General features: G+C 42.2%; 1 protein-coding gene across 6 annotated transcripts in view; it reads left to right on the top strand.

The window, feature by feature from the left end:
- Positions 1–22,827, top strand: part of SAMD12 (sterile alpha motif domain containing 12) — a 460,454-nt gene that overhangs the window by 22,925 nt on the left and 414,702 nt on the right. For all 6 annotated transcript variants that reach the window (XR_010837564.1, XR_010837563.1, XR_010837565.1 and 3 more), the window contains exon 2: positions 15,727–15,905. Coding sequence is in view for 3 of the 6 variants with exons in the window: in XM_059043534.2 (XP_058899517.1) it covers positions 15,727–15,905 (179 nt within the window). In the remaining 3 variants the exon portion in view is untranslated. The remainder of the gene's footprint in view (positions 1–15,726; positions 15,906–22,827) is intronic.

The following is a 22,827-nucleotide window of genomic DNA, read 5'->3' as shown; positions in this document are numbered from 1 at the left end:
TTATGGGAGGAGTGTGGAGAAGACCGAAGACAGGGCAGCTTGAGGATTCAGCTGAAACTGGAAAACCTGAAATTGGAGTGGTGCCATCTTTCTCATGGCTTTTGATAGCAGCAGCCAAGGAGGCAAATGGATGGACTGATACCTTTCTTTGATCTGAGCCTTATGTATTTGATCCAGCCCGCTTCTTTCTAATCTTAAGGAGAGGTTTAGATGGTAACAGTTGGTGTTTACAATGTTTTAATGGCTGTCACGTTGAGAACTGACTAGAAGCATCTTTAGAAATAATTTACAACACCATAAAGTGAATTGCTAATCTTTCAGAGTGTATTCTTCAGCATTGTTTTCATTTGTATACCAGCCAAGAAGATCTATACCAATGAAGACACTGCTAAAATATTTTAGAAGCATAGTCTGACTTGAAAAGCTAAGTAGGAATATAAATCCCTTCTCAAACACGCAGTCACGGTCCCTGCCGTTCTCTTGTGGTTTTGTTTTCATTGTCTCCTAGGGCAGTGTGCAGGTATGTGATTAACGTGTCCACAGCATGCACACCCACCAGCATTCATCTCTAGGACTCACAGGTGGGGACAGCTATAGGGTATGTGTTCACTTGTACCAGCAGGCATTATTTAGCCCTTATGATGAGCCCAGTATTGCAAAGGACACAGGTAATGATGTTGATAATTAACAAGAACATGATCTATTGGATGCCTAACTTTGGGGTAGTAACTTGAAGAAGTGGTAGCACAGTGCCCTGGGTAATGAAAGAAAGCTTTGGAAGTTCAGATGAAGCAATACAGGTATGTGTTGGAATAGGGGAGAGGGTTTTAATGAGACTTAAACTGTATCTCAAAGGTTGCTTGCATATCAACACACGAATAATCTCATAGTCACCCATGTTACTGAAACACAACATTAGCTAAATTTCTCCCTGCTCAAAACCTTGACTTTCCATCTGATTAGTGAAAAAATATTAGACCTCTTGCCCTAATACCCAAGACCTCAAACTCATTATAATCTGCTCTCAGATTATCCTGTCTCATCTTCAAGATTTCTTTTCATGTACTTTAGATTTTAAAAAACTTGTTCCTGCTTGTAAATGCTCCAAAATTCCCTAATCTGTACCTTTTTTTTGATAAATTTATTTATTTTTTAAATTTATTTTCTCTCATTGCATCAAGCAGGGGCTACTCTTCTTTGCGGTGCTTGGGCTTCTCACTGTGGTGGCTTCTCTTGTTGCAGAGCACGGGCTCTAGGCTCATGGGCTTCAGTAGTTGCATCAGGAGGGCTCAGTAGTTATGGCTCGCAGGCTCTAGAGCACAGGCTCAGTGGTTGTGGCACACGGGCTCAGTTGCTCCACAGCATGTGGGATCTTCCCGGTCCAGGGCTTGAGCCCATGTCCCCTGCATTGGCAGGCAGACTCACAACCACTGTGCCACCAGGGAAGTCCCTGTACTTTCTTTTAAATTGGCCTTGGACACCTTCCCCTGATCTATGAGTGCAAACCTCACCTCTTCTTCAAACCCTGTCTGAAATACCAAGTGCCTATGAAATCTTGCCTGATTTTTTTTTTGCGGGTTGGAGGTAAACATTTCGCGTCTCATTTTTGAAGCCTCTCATCATTACTTTTTCAGCAGCGTTTATTCCCACCCTCTCCTATCCTCATATCACTTGCAGATAACTATTGGCCTGCTTATTTTGGGTCATTATCATAGAAATATTCAATCCTCTGGCTTTTATAGACAAGTAATTTTTTAAAATGGGGACACTCAGTTTCTATAACTTTTTTGCTAACGTTAAAACTTATGCACACAGACATTAAAACTTATGTGCACAGATGCTGAGGTACTTACCATCTCTTATCTAATCTCATAGAAGATAAGGGGTCAACGCCAGGAAATGCGGGGAAGACAATATGAAAATAAGGACGTGCCTTTATACTGAAGACATGTGGCCAGTGGAAAACTCCCAAGAGGCTGTTTTCATTTCATTGAGGACCAATGAAATTTTCATCTCATCTCTCTCTCTTCTCTGGGTAGACATTTGGGAGCCACTATTTCAGTAGCCTGTGAGCTTTGCCAGAGCTGATTTATCTTTTATTCCTAATTTATCTTTGTCTTTCTCAGATAATCTTGGGTCTCTAAAAGCTTATTAAAAAAGGAAAAAATAACCTGATTTGTAGCAACAGAGGCAACTAGTTGGGGGATAGTTTATTCAAAGATCTGACAGAATAAGAACATCAGTTCTACAAAAGAGTATCTGAAATGTATATGAAAGTCAGAGCAATAGATAGGTTACAGGGATCTTCGTTCTCAAAGAGCAAAGTTTTTAAAATATTCCTAATTATGGCATTATATTTAATCTTTTTCTTATTCCTAAAATGTAGATATGGTTATTTAAATCACTAATACAAATATAGAAAAGCCAGAAATCATTTTCAAATTCTTGTTTTCTCAGTTCTTTTTCGAGTAACGTTTACAGAACAAAACAAATTGATTTTAAATTGATTAAATTTTAAATTTAATTTAAATTTTAAATTTTAAATTTTTAATTTTAATTTTTAAATTAAAATTAAATTTTAAATTGATTAGGAAGAAAGACACTGATTTTTTTTTTTTCAAATTTGTGCTATCTAATAGAACTTTCTGTAATAATGGAAACGTTCAATGATCTGCACTGTCCGATATGGTAGCCATAGGCACACGTAGTTGTTGAGCAATAGAAATGTGACTGATGTGACTGAGGAACTAAATGTCAAGTTGTTCTTAAATATAATTAAACTAACATAGCCACATGCAACTGTTGGCTCCCATATTGGACAATGTGGCTTCAAAGGATTGACCAAGGAGTATTGAGCTGCAATTTGTGATACCGATTTGGATGGCATTTTACCTATTTTCTTAGTAAATTTGAGATACTTTAAAATGAACATTTTAAAAAAATTATTCTCTGGCAAGTTGTATGCCTGTTAAAGGCTCTGTTGACTTTTGAGCTACTTTTAGTCCTCATATCACTACAAGTTTTTAAAATGCCAGTTCTCATTCCTTAAATTGCATTCTGTCCATTTCCCCCATCATTATAGCTCTTCTTTGATCTTTTAGATAATATGATCTTTGACTTATGTGTATATATACTCATACACAAGTCCATACATATACACACACATAGATAGCATATAATACATTTGTGAAGATCAGGTGGAATGAGGGATGAGGCTTGTTAAAACTCGAATGTTCCTTTCGTCTGAGCGTTACTATGAATAGAGAATATGAGCAAACAAATTGCCTGTTGAGATGATCTCGCTCTACCCCCTCGGGGAAGGAGAACACCCACATTCATCAAGTCAAACCGGAACCTATCACACCTTTTTCATGTTTCCCTGGTTTGACAGAAAACCCATGTTTCTGCCTGAAATATTCTTTTTTTCCTTAGTTGCCAGGATGACCCTTGCAAGAGAATTTTAAAGCTACTTTTTCTTCTCTGAAGCCTTTCTGACCTTCTGTCCTCGTCTCCCTTTCCTAACCACACTGACCCATTACCCCTTTCTTTTTAGTGGAGTTGTGCATGCTCCTGCATGCAGATGTGTGATCCAAGGGTCACGGTATTTGCTTTTGAAGAAATCAATACCATGAAGATATTAACAGGAGTGAAGGAAGTCATAATTATTGCAGTGGTTACCATTTGTGGGGCACTTAATAAGGTGCCAGGCATTAACTAAGCACTTTAAATACATTTTCATCTAATTTTTCTAAAGCGTTGTAAACAAAGTTATGATTATCCCAATCTTATAGGTAAGATAACCCCAACTTAAAGCTGAGTAAGTTGCCCAAGACCACTCAGCTAGTCAGTGGCAGAACCAGATTTATTGGACTCCAAAGCCCATGATTTTACTGGCTAAAGAATAATTAAGATGTAGAGAGAAAAAACCCCTTATTCCCCAGAGTAGCATGGTGTGGTGGGAACAGCATTGTATGTGATGTGAAAGAGTTCTTGTTTTCATTTCCCCTTTGCCATTTTCATGGTGGCCTTAAACAAGTGCCTTAGTATCTCTTAAGTCTTTTTCTCCTTCTAATTTCCAATTCCCCCTTTCTACTAATTAATACCTTAGTGATAGACGATGCAATGTCCTCCATATGTTAATTCTGTACTACTTCCTCCTCTCTTCCCAAAATACCAGATTGTATTATGTAAAGACTTTCTAAACAGTTAGAGACACTTTTTTTTTTCATTAGTTTGGTTTGACAGAGAATGCCGTCAGCTCACCCGTAGAGAGTATGTTACAAGATGCAGCTATGTGTTTTTATCTTTATTTCTAGCCTCATTTCTCAACTGTCACCAAAGTTGTTTATATATTTGAAAAACTGTCCTTTTTTCCTTCTGGCTTTTCTTCACTTTTTTTTTTTTTTTTTAAATTTCACTTTAGTTTTCCCTTTTCACTTAGGACTCCTACTTTTCAAGTCTGTAATATGTTCTTTTAAAGTTACATGACTACCATTTTTCCTATTTAACAGTTGTTGAAATTGTTAGTGCCAAATATTCCCCTGTTGTGATGGAGGAGGGCAGTTGGGCGTACATGGAGAATGGATGCTCATTGAGCATGTGGTAGATGTCAGGTGTCCCATATGTGTTATCTCACTTTACTTTTGTATTGTCAGTAAAATAACAATGTGTGGCGAGTAATAAGGTAATATTAGTATTTCCATTTTATGGAAAAGAGGTAATATAACTTGCCCTACTTATATATATATATATATATAGCAAGTAAGTATAGAGCTTGGGCTTGAATCAATGTGTAGCTGTGTGTTGGGTAGAGCAGAGGGATAGGACTGAAAGCACGGGGTTCAAAAACATTTGTAAATTCTTAAAGTATATCTAGTGTTTGTGTTTTGTTACATTTTTAAGATTATTTTATATCCAGTAGAAAGCACATACCTTAAGCGTTCAGTTTAGAGTTTTGATACATGTATAGTGTTGTGTAACCAAAGCAAGATGTAGAACACTTGCGTTGCCAAGGAAGCTCCCCCTACCCTTTCCAATGAAATCTTCCTTCTTCTTCTCCATTCGGCTCTTGAACCACTCCACTGAGCTTTTTATTTTGGATATTTTTTAGTTTTAACATTTCCATTTCTCTTCTTTGTCTTTTATTTCTTTGAGACTTTCTTGGCTGAAGCTTTCTGGTGTGTGTGTGTGTGTGTGTGTGTGTGTGTGTGTTTGTGTGTGTATTAACTTCTCATTGAAGCATTTTTTACGTGGCCTCTGCTTTAAAATCTTTGTCAAATGATTCTGAGATCTGTCATCTTGGTGTTGGCATCTATTGATTTGTCTTTTCTCATCCAGTATGAGAACCTCCTGGTTCTTGGTTATGAGTGATTTGTTTGTTTGTTTAATCAAAACTTGGACATTTTCATTATATGTTATGGGATGCTGAATCTTATTTAAACCTTCGGTTTTAGCCGGCTTTTTTTTTTTGATAAATTTATTTATTTTTTATTTTATTTACTTTTGGCTGCACTGTGTTTTCGTTGCTGCGCGCAGGCTTTCTCTAGTTGCGGCAAGTGGGGGCTGCTCTTCATTGCGGTGCGTGGGCTTCTTGCGGTGGCTTCTCGTTGCGGAGCACGGGCTCTAGGCTCGCAGGCTCAGTAGTTGTGGTTCGCAGGCTCTAGAGCGCAGGCTCAGTAGTTCTGGCGCACGGGCTTAGTTGCTCCGCGGCACCTGGGATCTTCCCGGACTAGGGCTCGAACCCGTGTCCCCTGCATTGGCAGGTGGATTCTTAACCACTGCGCCACCGGGAAAGCCCTAGCTGGCTTTGTTTAACACCACTCTGGCCAAGTGGAGTTTGAATTCCACATTCCCCACTCTGAAGCTGATACCTGGGAGGTGGGGCCTCTTAGTTATTTGTTACTGGGAGGCGGTGAAAGTCCTGACTCCCACCAGGCTTTCTCAACATCAGCCCGGGAGGGAGGGGCTGCCTGCTGTGGTGAGGCTGGAAGCCTAGCCTCCCCGTATCTCAAATGACATTGCAGGGGTGGGGGGGTGGCCTCCTTGCATGCTGACAGAGATGAAAGTCTGGGCTCTCTACGTGGCCTTCTATGATGCCACCCCATTGTGGGTTTTGAAGTACCTTATTATATATAGCCCGGGGAGGGTGGGAGTCTGGGCTACTCACTCAGCCTTTCATGAGGAAAAAAATCAGAGTAGATCATGTGTTTTATGAAAACTTGGTTCAGCTCATATATATAGATAGAGACGTGTTTGGGCACTGGTTCATAATATGAAGTCTGTTTCTTATAGTATCATGGATACAAATGTTTTAGTCACCATTTTAGACCACCTATTTCTTTATCAGTCTGATACCTGAATCCTCTAAAGCTTCATAGAACTTCTGAGTCTATCTGCCTTTGTATTCTCTTCACCAAAGAGAAGAGTTAATGTCTGTGTGCCTTAGAGGTTGTCCAGAGCCTTCCCCTACTCTACTGATGGTGAAGTGTGTAAGTCCAGCATTATCTAAACGTCTTCTGTGTTTAGATTGTCCAGTCCGGGTATCATGGGTAGAAAGGGTGAATATCTGCTCTGGTTGTTACCCTTAAGTAGTCTCTGGGAATACTTGACGGTTCCCTTAAAGTATTTTACAAAGAGGACATCGTCTCTGTAGACACAGGAGCTGGAGTGAGTGCGCTTCAGGTGGCCCGGAGCAGGCAGTGTCCCGACACAGCCACACCTGGTCTGAACACCTGGCTGAGACGCAGTCATCCAGGCCCAGCTCTGGCGGCCACACGGTAGCTGTCACGGCTGCCGTCGGGCCGAATCGTGAGGACAGTAGAGTGTGCGTTGGGGGTCCAACTGTTCACCTTCCGTATTTTTTCCCTCCGTCTCTCCTCATCAGCAGAGTGTCTTCCTCCTCTTGTTAGAATAAGGGAATGTGTCAATTACTGGTCGCTTCCAGACTGGCTGGGAATGGGCATGTCCTCTTTCAATGCCTTCAAGTTACCCGTTTGGAAGTTTGTGTTTTACCGTGTTCTTTTTTTTTTTTAAATAAATAAATAAATAAATTTATTTTTAAAAAGATGGCATTGGGATAAATAATAGCTGTCTTTTTTTTTTTTTTTTGGTCTACTGTATTCCAAGTACTTTTTTTTGGAATTTTATTTTGTTTATTTTTTTATACAGGTTCTTATTAGTTATCCATTTTATACATATTAGTGTATATATGTCAGTCCCAATCTCCCAGTTCATCCCCCCACCCCCCCACCACCACGCCAGCACCATGTTCTTTTTGATGGTGAGAAAAAGACTTCAACCTGTATTTACAAATGTTAAGCTTCGACATATATTTGCAGAACCACATTTAGCTGACCAAGGAGACGTTTGGAAGTCATGTTCTGTCTCCTCATAGCCTGACCCAAATGATAAAATCAAACATAATTTAGCTTATTTAAATTGCCTGGGCGTGGGGGAGTGCAGAATAAGTCAGAAGCGAGTTCCTCAAAGATCCATGAGTTCTTCTTTGATGATAAAGTGAAGGGGGCTGGGGTTCTTGGACTGCAGGGTCCTCCAGAGCATGGTTCCGCTCTACCCTAGGACAGGGCTCCCTCAGCAGACTTATTTTTGTAAAGGGCCAGCTAGCAAATATTTTAGTCTCTTCAGACCACGTGGTCTCTGTCACCACTACTCACCTCCACCATTGTAGCCAAAGAGTGGTCATAGACAATATATAAATAACATGGCTGTGTTCCAATAAAACTTTATTTATGGACACTGACATTTGAATTTCATATATTTTTAGGTCACAAAATATTCCTTTAGGTTTTTCCCCAACCATTAAAAAATGTAAAAATTATTCTTGGCTCACAAGGCATATGTAAACAGGTGGTAGGCTAGATTTGGCCCATGGGCTGAAATTTGCTCACCCCTGCCATAGACGACGTCCACTGGACAGATTCCTTTGCCCAAATAGACATTGTGCTTCCTGTCCACTAGCTTAATCCAAGCTTATGTTCCTGAGACATTCCTGGTACGTTGCTTTATTTTCATGTTAAAACATTAGTGACCTGACACTCATGAACACGTCCTTATTCGTTCGCGCAAAAGTTTTTGTGAGTATTCTGGGCACCAGAGGCCCCCAGATGAATTAAGACTTTTGCCCTCAGGTCTTCACAGTGGAAGACCTGGATTGAGTCTACCTCTGATGATAGTTTTCTTGATAACAACATGTATTCTTAATGTACATCTTCCTTGCTAAGGTATTATTATACTTAGGTAAGCTTTCTAAGTCATAATGGGAGTTATGAAACCCAGACTGTAGTATCTTGCTAGGATTTCAGTTTTCTTATTTTTCTCCATGAGGAAGAGCTAAGCAATCATATGTAACTGGTTAAAATGGAATCATATGTTAGTTTGGAACGGTTCATATGAATGGTAGAGAACACCTGATTCAAAGTGGCTTAACAACTAGGATTATTTCTCTCCCAGAGCCCCAAGTCCAGAGGGAGGCAATTACGAACAAAGAGTAGCTCAAAGCTAGCAGAGCCAGTGTGGCTGTTAGCCTCTTGGCTTTCACTCATGTTTGGAGCCCTATTGTCACAGAAGGTCTATAGCAGCTCTAGATAACACATCAGCATTAAAAGGCAGAGAGAGGGAAGGAAGGGCGGTATCGACATCTGTTCTCTTTTGTCAGTTCCAGCACTGTCTTTTTTATCCATCTGTTTAGGTCCCATTGGCAGGAACCTGTCAGCAGCCACTTGTAGCTGCAAGGGAGGCTGGAGCATTGAGTTTTGACTTTGTAGACATGCTGTGGGAGGTGGCAAGGAGGAGAGCATTGGGAATGTTTAGCCACCAGAAGTGTCTCCTGCAAAGGGCGGGAGGCCTTTTGTGATGCCCGGATTACTTCTAGAGAGTAGAGTTCTGCCGGCTATGAATCCGGAATATAACGAATAAGGCACTTCCCTTACTTAAACAGATATTTGGAGAGTGTCTGCCATGTGAATATTGTATGTGAGAGATGTACGAAACAAGGGCCATGTCCTCCAGGAACTTTTTCTCTAGCTAGAAGCAAGAAATATACATGAAATGATAAACAATCTATCTCAATTCTAATAGCTAATGATGGGGATTGGAGTATATTTGTGTCATAAGGTCATGTATTCATTTAGCAACATACACGAGGTGCCAAACACGTGCAACTTAGTCTTTGCAGGTACACAAATGAATAACACTGTTTCTGTTCTGCAGAAGGCAGTCAAGTGAAACAGCAGTTCCGGGGCAGCTCTCTGCTTCCGTGACTTACCATATCTTTGAATTATCCAATTAGGTTGGAAGCAACTCTTATTTGCTCTTTTGCAAAAAAAAAAGATCAATTCTGGCAAAGCAGAGAAGCAACAAGACATCTCAGGAGCTGCAAGCAGCGCCTATGTGTCAGTAGAAGCGTAGGGGCAGGAGCCAGAGCAGCACCACTGGGGGTGTTTGCACAGCATCTCTGTTCACAGTGACGCTGGGAAGAAAGGACCATTCAACTTGAATGAGGCTCTGTCCCTTGTCTCACTGCAGGGAGAGTGTGGCGTGGGTGGGGACTGAAAGGACTGGGAAGCTGCATGATTTCTTGGCAAGTACGATCCACTTGTTCTTACAAATGAGTGTTGTGATGCCAGCGCATCCCTCAGCTCCCCTTGAATCATCTTGAGATGAAATGAAGCCTGGCACTTAGGCATAGTCTGTTACTGTGACCTAAGTCTCATCAGAATGGGACCCCTCAAAGGTCAGGGCCAGGAAGGCCCAGGCTGGCTTCCAGCAAGTGAAGCATGTCTTCAGCCAGTCAGGCTGGGGCCCGTTTTGGAGAACGTGCCCTTTCCAAGAACATTTTAAAGTAATCTGATACCATTGAGCTATTATTATCTTATTACATTTTTTAAAAAAGAAAGCAAAAAAACGTGTTATACCTGAAAATCACAATAAGATGATGGAAAGAAGAATAAAAATACTTTTGGAACTTTCCACTTAACAGAGGCAATAGGGAGGTGAAATGAGAGGGAGTCCGTTTTGGTTTTTTGTTTTAAAATTTTATTGTAGAACATAAGAAAATTGATCACTGTAACCATTCTTGAGTGTGTGATTCAGCGGCATTAAATATATTTATGTTGTTGTGCAACCGTCACCACTGTCCGTCTCTAGAACGTTTTCATCAACCCAAACTGAAACTCCATACTAAGCAATAAGTCCCCATTGTCCTCTCCTCCAGCCCCTGGTAACCAGCTGTTCCACTTTGTCTCTATGAATTTGACTGTTCTAAGTACCTCTCAGTACTTAAGTACTGAGTACTTAAGTACTCAGTACTCAGTACTTAGTACTAAGTAGAATCATACAATACTTGTCCTTTTGTGACTGGCTTATTTCACTTCGCATAATGTCTTCAAGGTTCATCCCTATTGTAGCATGTACCAGAATTTCATTCCTTTTTAATACCGAATAATATTCCATAGTACATACATACGGCATTTTGTTTATCTATTTATCCATCGACGGGCATCTGGGTTCTTTCCACCTTTGGGCTCTTGTGAATAATGCTGCTATAAACATGGATATACAAATATCTGTTCGAGTCCCTACTTCAATTCTTTGGTTGAATTGCTGTATCAAATGGTAATTCCCTTTTCATTCTTTTTTTTTTTTTTTGAGGAATTCGCCATACAGTTTTCCACAGAAGCTGTCCCATTTTACATTCCCACCAGCAATGTGCAAGGGTTTTCAATTTCTGAGGGAGTGGGTTTTCGCACATGAAAAAAAGATGGTGCCTTCGAATTGGCATCTCAAAACAATGCTAAAAGGTGTGTATTTGCATGAGGAATTTTCTCTAGGTTTTTAAAAGAGCAACGTTTGTAAAATCTGGTCTTTAACTCCTCATTTTAAGAGCTCACCATTAGCAACTTTAACATGAAAGCGACAGTGGCAGCCCTTCAGGTAAAGACCACAAGCAGCCTGCGGTGTCAGTTCAGTAACTAGAAATCCATGGCGCACAAGACTGGTTGGGAAGGTCAGGGAAACGATCTCAGAGCTGACCTGTGAGCCGCTGAGCCCATTAACTTGAAGAAATAACTTGAGTGAAAACAAGAAAGGGTAGTGATGAGGATAGGAAAGAGAAAGCAAATGGGGGCACCTTTTTCATGATGAACAAAGAGATGGGAGGTCACAGCGTGTAAGAGGCCATGTAAAAGTCGCTTGATCTGTAAACATCAGGGACATGAAATTTCAGGGAAAACAAAACAAAGCCTGTCAGAAATGGTTTTAAACAAATAAACCCAAACACAAAAACCTAAATCAACTGCAGGATTTGCGGGCAAGGCGGGAACAACTGTGGAGGATTAAAATATATGCGTGAAGAACGTGACATGCGTAGAAAGTCAAAATGCCATAACCCATCTCATGTCTATAGAGATCTTACATTTTGTACACTTAGTATTTACTAGCAGAGAAAAGATACCTTTTGATATAAGGCATAGTTGTGTAAAGACCAGATTGGTGGTTCGTTCAGCAGCTCGACAGATGCTTCTCCTGTGCCTATTGTGTGACCAATCCTGGACTGGGCAGTGGAGGTGGAGCTGGCAGCTGTGGTCGGTGAAGCAGGCAGGTCAGTTAGACAGACATCCTCAGAGAGGGAGGGGATGGAGCACCAGGATGCCAGGAGCTCCTAGAAGGCTTTCTGAAGAAGTCTGAAAAGACACGTGGGCTGAGTGGGAGTGCACTTCCCAAAGAAGGAAGTTAAGGTGGAGGTGGAGTAGAACTTCTTTCCAGGAGGAGGGACCAAAATGAGCAAAAGTGAGGGAAGTACGAGAGTCGGATGGGCGGGGAGGTGATGGCAGAGGAGAACAGGAGGTGCTGGAAGCTGTCAGCAGCTCAGTGATATTCCTAGGCCATGAATTTCAAGGCAGGAAGCAGCTGGGAATCATGCTGGAGTAAGATCAAAGAGACACACTTTTTTCTTTTCCCCACTAATCTCTAAATCTGTCCCGTGCCCATCTGCCACCCCCCGACACAGGCTCTCACCTCTTTTTCACAATCACAATTTTAGTATGTTTAATTGAAGATTCATTGTAAGTAGGCTGATCTTTGGAGTTGGGGAAGCTGATTGATAGGAACAGTAATTAGCCTCATGCGCTCATAGGTTTTGTTCTTTTTCTACCACCGTCTAAATTGGGCATTGCGGTTGGTTCTCCAGCATCTATTCCACCCCTGCCCTGTTGAGTAACAGCGACGTGGTTTGGGGACTTGACCTTAGTTGAAGGTCAGCTGGTTTAAGGGTAATCCTATCTCTACTGCCAGGGTTTTAGTTCACTAACGGATGTGTGTGATTCACTTTGGGCCAATGAGAAAAGATCCAGGTTTAGAGGAGGATTTGGGGAAGAAAACTATGGTCAATCAAGCTGTCTCTATTGCTAGATGAGAACCAGAAGCTTGTAGCTCTAGTGCCACGTGGGGACCCAGGCTTAGGATAAAGGTGATGTTATGGATAGCAAAATAGAAAGATGAAAGAGAGTCCTCGATGGCGCCGTTGAACTTGGAAATCGGCTAACTCAGAACTTTTCCCATTACTGGGCTTCCTCTCCTGAAAGATCATGATTTTCCTTACTGCTTAATCTATTTGGGGGTTTGTTCATCTGAAACTTGAAATCATCTGCAACCTAAATGATACATGATCTTTGTGACCTTCAGTAGACACCTGTATGACTTTTTATGACTATCACCCTCTGAGCCTCATTTCCCTTGTCTGTGAACTGAATATAATTATGTCTCAGAGTTTTTCATGAAGATTATTTGAGACCCACCACAAATCTGAGGGAAGGGGCATGAACTAATACATGCTGAGTGCCTACAAGGCACCATGAAAGAGACTGGTCCTTGTTTTAGGAAGCTTAAAGGCTAGAAGAGAAATTCAGATAATTTTGATATAAAATAGTTTAAACAGGGTCACATGCTTCTGGATCTTTGTACAATAAGTTTTTTAAGATCTTTCGTACAATGTTGAGTACTTGCCATTCCAGGCACATGATCAAATCTGAAGAGTTGGTATTTAAACCAAAACCTGAAGGATGAGTAGGGATTAGGTGAAGAACGGGAAAGAACAGTTCAAGCAAAGAAACGTTATATACAACGTCCAGAGGGACAGATTATGAACAGCCTTGTTGGCCATGTTAAAGATTTTTGAATGATCTGGGTGTAAAGTGAAGCCATTAGAAAGTTGGTTTTTTTTTTTTTTTTTACTTTTTTATTAAGGAAAATTTCAACATAGAAGTGGAAGGAATAGTATAATAGGGCTTCCCTGGTGGCGCAGTGGTTGAGAGTCCGCCTGCCGATGCAGGAGACACGGGTTCGTGCCCCGGTCCGGGAGGATCCCACGTGCCGCGGAGCGGCTGGGCCCGTGAGCCATGGCCGCTGAGCCTGCGCGTCCGGAGCCTGTGCTCCGCAACGGGAGAGGCCACAACAGTGAGAGGCCCGCATACCGAAAAAAAAAAAAAAAAATAGTATAATAAATCCCCATGAATCCACCAATTAGCTTCAAGAATTATCAACACATGGCCAGTCTCATCTATATCGTTCTCTTGTCCCCCATCCATTTTTTTTGTACAGTAGGTCCCTGTTGGCTATTTATTTCAAATAAAGCAGTGTTTGTATTTCAATACCAAACTCCCTAACCATGGTTACCGCCAGGTAACCATAAGTTCGTTCTCTAAGTCTGTGAGTCTGTTTCTGTTTTGTAGCAGAAGTCTCTTGAACTAACCTGTACACTTTCAAATGGGATTGCGGGGGTCCAGCAAGGCAGAGCAGTTGGGCTGGTCCCATTCTGGGGGACAGAAGTGAGTAGCTTGGACCAGGGTGGTGGCAGTGGGGGTGCGGCGTGAAGTAGGTGGATGGGAGCAGCATTTTGAGTGTAGTGCTTACTGGCTCTGGTGACAGATAGGACAGATGTGGTGACTGATGGAGAGAGAGTGTCCAGGGGGGGGCTCTTCAGTTTCTGTGTGAGTAACTGAAGACAGGAGAAAGTGAATATTGTTTGGTAGAAAACCCAAGGTTCAGTGTGAACATGTTAAGCGTGAGATCTGTGATACACACTGACCTTGGGATGTTGAGTCACAGTCTTTCATCTGAGGCTCCTGAGGGAGGTCTCTCTGGGCTGGATTTAAACTTTGAGAGTCATGGTCAGGTTGATTGCATCAGAAGTGCTGGGAATGGATGGGACCTGCTAAGGGAGAAGTGGAGAGTGGGGAAAAGAACAGCTGACTGACTACTTCTGGGAAGGCTTCCCTCATCTCTCAGGTGTCAAATATTCTTTCACGAGCCTGGTCAAGAGAAAAGGAAACCCTGGGGTGCTAAGTAAAGGGCAGACGTCCTCTAAAGGGGAAGAATGCTGAGAAAGGGGGAGGCTGAGGATCCTGGGTAAAAGGAGATTATTGATGAAGTGGAGTGTCTCGAGGGAGATGGGAGGGGATTGGAGGTTCTGGCCTTAAATCCTCTGAGACCAAAGGGAAGGGGATAAGGATGGAGGTTTAGCTACATCTGAAGGCTTGAGGGTCACAGGGAGATGAGAGAATTCTCCACCAGAGACCTCAAAACACACAGACGAGCTATATGTACATAAGTGTGAGCCCATTCACTCATACACACCCGTCGGTTCATGGATGTCATCCAGGGGGAGTGTATGTTTCCTATAACATTCCCTGCTATTTCTCTGATAGTCATGGGTACACAGGAGGAACTCCTGTGTGGAATGAATAAATATACTCAGTATGAGCTTTCGATTTTATTTGTGAGGGTATCTGCGTTAAAGGATGTGGAGAGGTAAGGTGAAAATAGGAAGCTACGAGGCGTAGCTCCCTTAAACCCTCCACTCTGACCTTTCCTTCTTTTTTTTTTTGTGGTACGCGGGCCTCTCACTGTTGTGGCCTCTCCCGTTGCGGAGCACAGGCTCCGGACGCGCAGGCTCAGCGGCCATGGCTCACGGGCCCAGCCGCTCCGCGGCATGTGGGATCTTCCCGGACCGGGGCACGAACCCGTATCCCCTGCATCGGCAGGCGGATTCTCAACCACTGCGCCACCAGGGAAGCCCCTGACCTTTCCTTCTTTCATGGAGGAGTAGTAACTGTTTTAAAACCGGTAGTTCCTTTGTTTCTCGTCTGCCTCTTCTATCGGATTGTGCGTTCTTCGAAGCTAACATCTGTCGTGTATACATCCGTGCTTGCAGGACCTGGTCCAGCAACGGCACAGAGTAAGTGCTCAGTAAATACGTGTTGAATTGACTGCAGGAGGGTGGACTCGAGTGGATGCTTGAAGAACAGAGAAGATTCAGAAATGGGAGGGAATGAGCAGTTTTCCAGATGGAAGCAGAGATACACAGTAAACGGCAGGGGTTGAAATGATTGCCTGTATGCAAGGCAGCACCCAATTCGCCTGATTCGGTGTTGCCATCTGTAATGTGGGGATTAGTTGCTTGCTCCAGGTCACACAACTTGGAACGGATGGTTCCTGGGTTTGTCCTCTAGTCTTTCTGACTTCAAAGCTCAGGATTCCCCACCATACCGTGCTCCCTCTTCACCAGATCATTTCTCATAATTATGAGCCCCACCTCTCAACTTGGAGATTCCTTGTATCTTCCCACGTAGGCCAGATGAAATATTGTCTTTCATGGACACCTCCTTTATAGGATCTGTTTTCTGAGTTTAGATTTTTTTTCCTCTTTCCTAGCTCTCCACTGCGGTTTGAACCCACGGGGTATCGATCACCCTGCCTGTGCTGAAGGTATTAAACTGCAGATTGAAGGTGAAGGTGTTGATTCTCACTCTATTAAAAACAAAAATTTCCAGAAGGTGCTTGACCAAAAAGGAACCCCCAAGCAACTTCAGGCAGAAGCCGAGACGGCTAAGGTAGGTAATAATCCAGTAAGTTAAGGAGATTTCTGAAGCTGCAGCTTTGCTTTCGTGTGGTCCAGCCCCAGATAAGAACTGGTGGTGCTTTCGTTAAGCAGCGTTGTATCTTCGGTTAAAGAACCACTGCTCCTTGATTGCAGGTAATGAGACGTGAAAATATTGACCGCGTACCCTGAAACACATTTGTGGTCAGTTTCATCGCATGAGGCTCCTGAGGACGGTATAGAATGAGCTACAGGGAAGAGTGCCTTGGAATTAAAGTTGAAAGATTTGTTTGCCAGGCTCAGATTTATCATTTTATGATATTGGACAAGTCCTGTGACTTTTCAAGCCTCAGATTTTTCACCTATAGAATGGGTATCAGCAAAACTCCATCCTCCGTTAGGTTGAACGGATGAAATAATAATATGTACGTGGAAGTGTTTTGTAAAAGGCCCAGTTGGCTGCATGAGTATGAGGGGGCTTTTTGCTGACAATCACAATAACAAGTAATATTTTATTAAATATATACATATATGCCAGGTACTGTTTGAAGGACTCCCGATATACTGGCTTATTGTCTCCCTGTAACAATTCTATGAGGTAGACAATAGTAAACAACACCCTAATTAATGAAAGTTATAATTGTTTTATTTTGTTGCAGGATACTTTGTTCTTTTAGTCTTTTAGCCTAGGTGTTGGTATAAAACACACCTTAGTAAACTGGGAGGATGGATGATTCTTTAGTAAGAGCAGCGTCTTTCAAAGGTTTTCTGCAATAGAACTGGCACTATATGGGTTTTTGTCTGCAATCAGTGAAGATGCTCTTGTTGGAGGTGTATATTAGTTTGCCCCTTGGAAATTGAGAGGACTAATCTTTGTGTGGTTATTTGATTTCTCCCTCGTGCATTTCCTTCAAAGGAATTTCCTTTCAAATGTGTGTTGAGTGGATGAATATGTGCATGCCTTGGAAAGCAAACGTTGCAATCATCCAAGAAAAACCTTAAGTAGAAAGGTCACTTGGCTGTCATACAGTAACCACCGCTCCCCCCAAAAAATGCCTTCCAAAATCAGATGTGAATTTTTCTTCTTTATCTGTAGTTTTGAATAATTACCATGGCTGCTTCCCTTCTTTAGTGTGGATAATTAAAAACTGATGACATAATGAGTGTCTGTGTGTCTGTGTTGTAGGGAGTGGGGAATGATTAGCAAGGAAGATATTGCAGATATTTTGCACTAGATGTTGTGGCTGAGAGAAATTGCCCCTTATAGGAAACTGGTTGATTATTGAGGTTTGGTCTGTAAGAGGAGTTGGGAAGAAGTGAGCCCTATTGTGACATCTAAATCCGATCAGCCAGTAGTGCCATCTTGAAAGAGTGAGAAAAAAATGTCTTAAGGGTCTTCTTTAACTAGGAAGATAAATGGTTTGTCTGAGTAGGATCTTTTCAAAGAGATGCTTAAAATATTAAAAATTAGATTGGAGAAAAAGAAAACAAGTTATTGACATTTGCCTGATTTAATTCACCTTCCAACATGTCCAGATTCTCTTTTATTTGCACAACAGATTGGTGATATAAGAAGTTTGATTCAAACCTGATAGGATTTGATAACTTCTGAATTATTTGGAATGTGTGCAATTGTAGTAAACCCTGAATTTTCATGTCAGTAGCACCTGCCTTTGCCTCTAGATCATTTTACGTTTGCTTTGCCGAAAACCTACTTCACTGAGAATGTAGTTGTCCGTAATGAACCTTTCCTCAGGAATAGCCTACAGCTGGAAACCACACTCATCTGAGTTTGTCCAGATCACCTACAATGAAACCCCCAAACAGGGTTGAGAGGGGATTGTGAATGTCTTCACATTGACATGCTTAGGAGTGAACAGAGGAGGAGCTCTTGTTACAGAGTATTTATTTTTTCATGCAGGACTTTGATGACAATGGTGGTTGCTGGGGGTACAAAATCAAAAGAGCTTGATTACTGCAGACCTGCAGTGTCACATCCCTGGAGATTCTGAGCCACAGACAATGTGAACATGTTCTGTGCATGTACAGACACATTGAAATGTGCCCTCCTGGTGCACTTAGAGGGTTATGGGAGTTGTGAGTCATCCTTTTTCCTTGGGTAGATAATTGAGTCTCTGGTAACTTGACCTACTCTAAACTTACCCTAAAAAAACCTCTGGCTAGAAATGCACACACTTAAAGCCACTCAGTAGCGTAAGTTGGTACAGATTTTCTGGAGGACGGTTTGATAGAGTTATCAACATTTTAAATGTGTATAAGTTTTGAGCCAGTAATTCCCTCTCTAGGAACTTGTCCTAAGGAAATAATCATCCAGATGTGCAAAGATGGCTGCAGGAGAATGGTCACTCTAGCAATGTTTATAATATGAAAACAATGTCCTTTCATAGGACTTTGGCTCAAGAAACCGTGTGTTCGTGGAATGGAATAGAGTTCTCCCTTTATAAGGGTGAGGGGGACCTATGTGTATTTATCTTAGTCTATTCAGGCTGCTATAAAAATACTTTAAACTAGGTGACTTATAAACAATAGAAATTTATTTCTCACAGTTATGAAGGTTGGGAAGCTCAGGATCAAGGTGCCACCAGATTGAGTATCTGATGAGAGCCTGCTTCCTGGTTCATAGACAGTCATCATCACACTGTGTCCTCACATGGTGGAAAGGGACCAGGAATCTCTCTGGAGTCTCTTTTACAAGGGCACTAATCCCATTCATGAGGGCTCCATCCTCATCACCTAAGCACCTCCCAAAGGCCCCTCCTTCTAATACTATCACATTGGGGGTTAGGTTTCAGCATGTGAATTTTAGGGAGACACAGACATTCGTCTATAGCAGTGTTTATGTGGGAAAATGAGTATGCTGCTCTTTTAGAGGGGGGAGAGGAGGGAGAAGGGCAAGTTACTGCACACTGTGTAAAACGTTCCCATTTTCAAAAAAATATCTTTTCTCTGTAAAAAGGCATCACCGAGTCTGAAAGAGTTCATTCCACAGTTTGAGCAGCAGTTTACATCTGGAGCTGAGATTATGGGGAAAACTTTCTTTTTCTGCACTTGAGGTTTTTGTTTTGTTTTTTTTTTTAAAGATATGTACTCTTTCAAGCATATTTATTTTAAAGCCCTTTTCAGATTGCCCCATTAACTTAAGCAGCTCATCCATGACTTTTCCTGTTTGTTGAGTCTGTATTCTGCCTTTGAGGGTGCTGTCTTTCCTCCCGTGGATCCTAATTCTTGCTGGTTATTTGCCAAGGGGGAGTTATCTTGGGGACTATGCATGCCTTGGGTGGTGGAGGCCATTTGATGAGGTGCTTTTGTCGTCTTTGTGCTGCTGAAGCAAGCACTGATGAGGTGCCTTTGTGTTTGTCTCTTCCTGAACTTTTGGGGATGTAACAGCTTTGACCAGGTGTTTAATTATGTTTCAATTTGATGTTCTCTTTGCTGGCTGACTACACAAATCAAGTCCCCCCAGATGTGCTCTCCCACCTGCAGGCTTCACACAGGAACCTGGTTCTAGCATGCTGTCACGCCTGTAGGTTGCGCCCCTTTTGGTCTGGCCAAGTTGGGCTTTGAAACCAACCCCTGTTCCGGATCTCCAGCAGGCATACTGTGCTTCAGTCCTCCTCGTTGCTGTGGGCTCCTGGCACCTAGAGATGTCTCTTTGGCCTTACATAAATTTAAAATTATTTTTTCTAGTACCTTTAAGTTTTTAGAGCCTGAGAGGGGATTGTATAGCACAAGTTTAATCTACTGTCTTGACCCTGAAATTTACATTGCTTTCATAATTTAAAAAAAATCTCTATCGCTACATATCTTTGGAAAAATCATCCTTTTTGTTTCTTTATCTTAAATGTGATTTGGCCCCAGTTGCTCTAAAGACTAGGACCCTGATTTCAGAAAGAGGTTATCGGTGCTATGAGTTGCTGTCAGCTCTTATAGACAAAAGAGAAATCAATGGAGAACCAAGCTCACTTTGTTTGGGGGTTTTTTTTGTGGGTTTTTTTTTTTTTTTTTTTTTTTTGCTGCACCGCATGGCATGAGGGATTTTAGTTCCCCAACCGGGGATCAAACCCATGTCCCCCCTGCAGTGGAAGCACAGAGTCTTAACCGCTGGACCGCCAGGGAGCTGGACCCCCGAGCTCACTTTTAAGCCTTATTATTAGGTAGCGTAGAGTCTAGTTGGAAGAAAAAAAAAAAAAAAAAAAAGAAAGAAACAGATTCAATTGAATTGTGGATTTGCAAAAGCTATTTACCACTGGGAGTGCTAAATGCCAGTGAGGGCTTAGGGATTCAGAGAGTATGCATATGCCATACCACAGCTGCAGTTATAAGTTCAAAATGCAAAATCTATGTTGACTTAGCTTTACAGGTGGATACCAGGCAAGAGATGGTACTTATAGCATCTCATCTCATCGGGAGGGCCAGAAGGTATGAAGGTACACAGCTGCTTCTGTTCCTTCACCCACACAGGGGCACCTACAACTGCCGCAGATGAGATCCAAGGTGAGGATGAGTTTCCTCGACTCACAGAAGGCACAGCCTCTTTTTCCCACCATTCTTTTCACCTTTCTAGTCCTGTGGGCCCAAGGCCATCTCACAGGTCCTGTAGACCAGGTGTGGTCCACATAGCAGTTTTCAAGGAAGCAGCGCTGTGAGCCCCTGGGGTCCTTCCCGGACAGGCCTGAGGTGAATGAACCCTTCCTTCCAGAGCAGTAGGCTTGGGGCTGCCAGAGGGTAGGTACTCCAGGAGAGGAAGAAATGCACCTATGCTGGGAAATATGGTTAACATTCAAATATGCAGTAGTGGGAATGGAAGGTGTCCTTAGCAGCGGTGTGGCCACAGACATCCTCAGGTGCTCTCAGCAACAGTCTCCTTGAGTCCAGGTTTGTGTTGCGGAAGATGAGGTTTGGAACAGTAGGTTGGGACCCAGTCATATGGAATTTGAATGCCAGGAGCGTAGATGTATTTTCTATCTGCACCATCCAGTATGGTAGCCACTAGCCATGTGTGGCTATGAGATCCATTAAAAATGAATAAAATGAAGAATTGTTTCCTTGGTCACACCAGCAAAATTTCAAGTGTTCTCCATGTGTCTGGGGATTACCGTCTTGGATAGCACAGACATAGAACATCACAGAAAGTTCTGTTGGACAGGCTGCTCTGGTTTGTGGAAGCCATTGAAGTTTTCTGGGTATAGGAGTGAGTAAGATGAAAAGATGGAATTGTGTGATCTGACCCTTGTCCTTGGGCCTGGGGGGAACATGTGCTTCAATCATGAGAAAAATGTGGGAAGAGGAGTCTGTTTGGAAAGTGATATCCCTAAATGGTTGGAATTTGAGTTTCCATGGCAACTCGGGCTATGGAATAAGATCAGCCCATCAGCAAACAGTATCCTGGCTGTTCACCTTGGAATTCTGGAATGCGCCCTCACAAGTGGCCTAAATTCAGCATTGGGAAACTAGAAACTCTTCACTTCTAGACTTGCTTTTCTAGGTGCTTATGAGGAAACTTACCCTGTGTTTTCATGCCTATGAAATAAGGGTTTCATAAGGTTAATCTTTATTTTTTCTTGCCAGCAATGCTAATTCGCCAGAGCCTGTAAAGTGGTGAATCAGAGTAATGATCAAGAGTCTTGGTGGCTTTTTGTGTGTCCCTCTTATATGTGTCACTGCCCCCCTTTTATTTATAAAATCTCTGTTTTGCAGCTGAGAAAACAAAGAGAATTTGAATGGCTTGCCAAAACTTAAGTTTCTGGCTAAAAATTGGAGGAAGATGAAATTCACTTCTAAGTATAATGACCCTGAAGCCATGAATTTTTTCACTCCTTTAACATTAAATGTACAAATGATTTCTTTATTTGAAACGAAAATATAATCTGATATACTGAGAGTCTGGCCAACTAGGTGAAAGAAGAGGTTAAAATGCTGCCTGTGTTCTTCCTTTCTTGGATAGAAACACAGCAGATCTTTATTGCTGTATTACATAAGGGAGAAGCAGCGCCAGCATCCAAAACAGTGAATAATTGCCTGCATTTGGCTTTGGGATGCATTTTGTGACTCTGGCAGCAGATAGCCTTTTCTCATTAGGCTAATATTAGATTTAGTTTGTGTTTCTTTGGCACTGAGTTAAAGGAGCTGGCCTGGAATTTTGTGCTGGAGGCAGGAGGAGGAGAAAGCCTGGTGCTTTGGATAAGCCACAGGTGGATAAATGAGAGTTGACTGGAGAGCCGCTGGTGGACTTTTGTTAAGAGTGGGCAGGAAGCAGTAACCTGGGATTGAAACGGAAGGTTCAAAGAATTTTGACTTGGGTTAAAGATGAAGGGTGGATTGTACTTAACCTTGATCAAATTACATGGCTCAGCTGCCTCTGAGAAGGTCTGTCGCACTTTGGGGATAGAATGATCTAATTCTTGGCTCTCTGTATTTCTTGGCTTGGGGATCAAGAGTGTCTCCAAAAGAAGCTTCCAACCCAATATAATGTCACCAGTGATAGGAAAGGACATAATGCATGGGAAACATAATGAGCACATCCTCAGTTAAGAATTGTCAGGGGTCAGAATAAGAGAGACAAGCCAGAATGACTTCATGCTATGTGAGTTCCAGCTCCCCCCAACCCACCCCACATATGCACTGGGCACTTCGAAAGAGAGAAACTACAGTTAACCCATATTTGAAAAGGTAAGCATTTATTACCAAAGTGTTGAGCTCTGAAGAGTGTAACAATAGAGCATGTATTTGAGCCACCGTTTCATGGTACAGTCAACCAAGAAGGAACCTTAGGGAACATCTGACTACCTGATTTATTTCATAGGTGAGGATGAGAATATATGGCTTCTCCGAAATCTTGAAGCTAGTAGTGGCATAGCCTCGCCTAAAACATAGTAATTCTGACCCATGGCCACTGCTTTCCACTCTGTTGTGCT

The sequence above is a fragment of the Kogia breviceps genome, chromosome 17, assembly GCF_026419965.1.
Source record: "Kogia breviceps isolate mKogBre1 chromosome 17, mKogBre1 haplotype 1, whole genome shotgun sequence".
Classification (NCBI taxonomy): domain Eukaryota; kingdom Metazoa; phylum Chordata; class Mammalia; order Artiodactyla; family Physeteridae; genus Kogia; species Kogia breviceps.
Note: the sequence above shows the minus strand (reverse complement) of the source record. Positions and strands in the feature narration are given on the sequence as shown.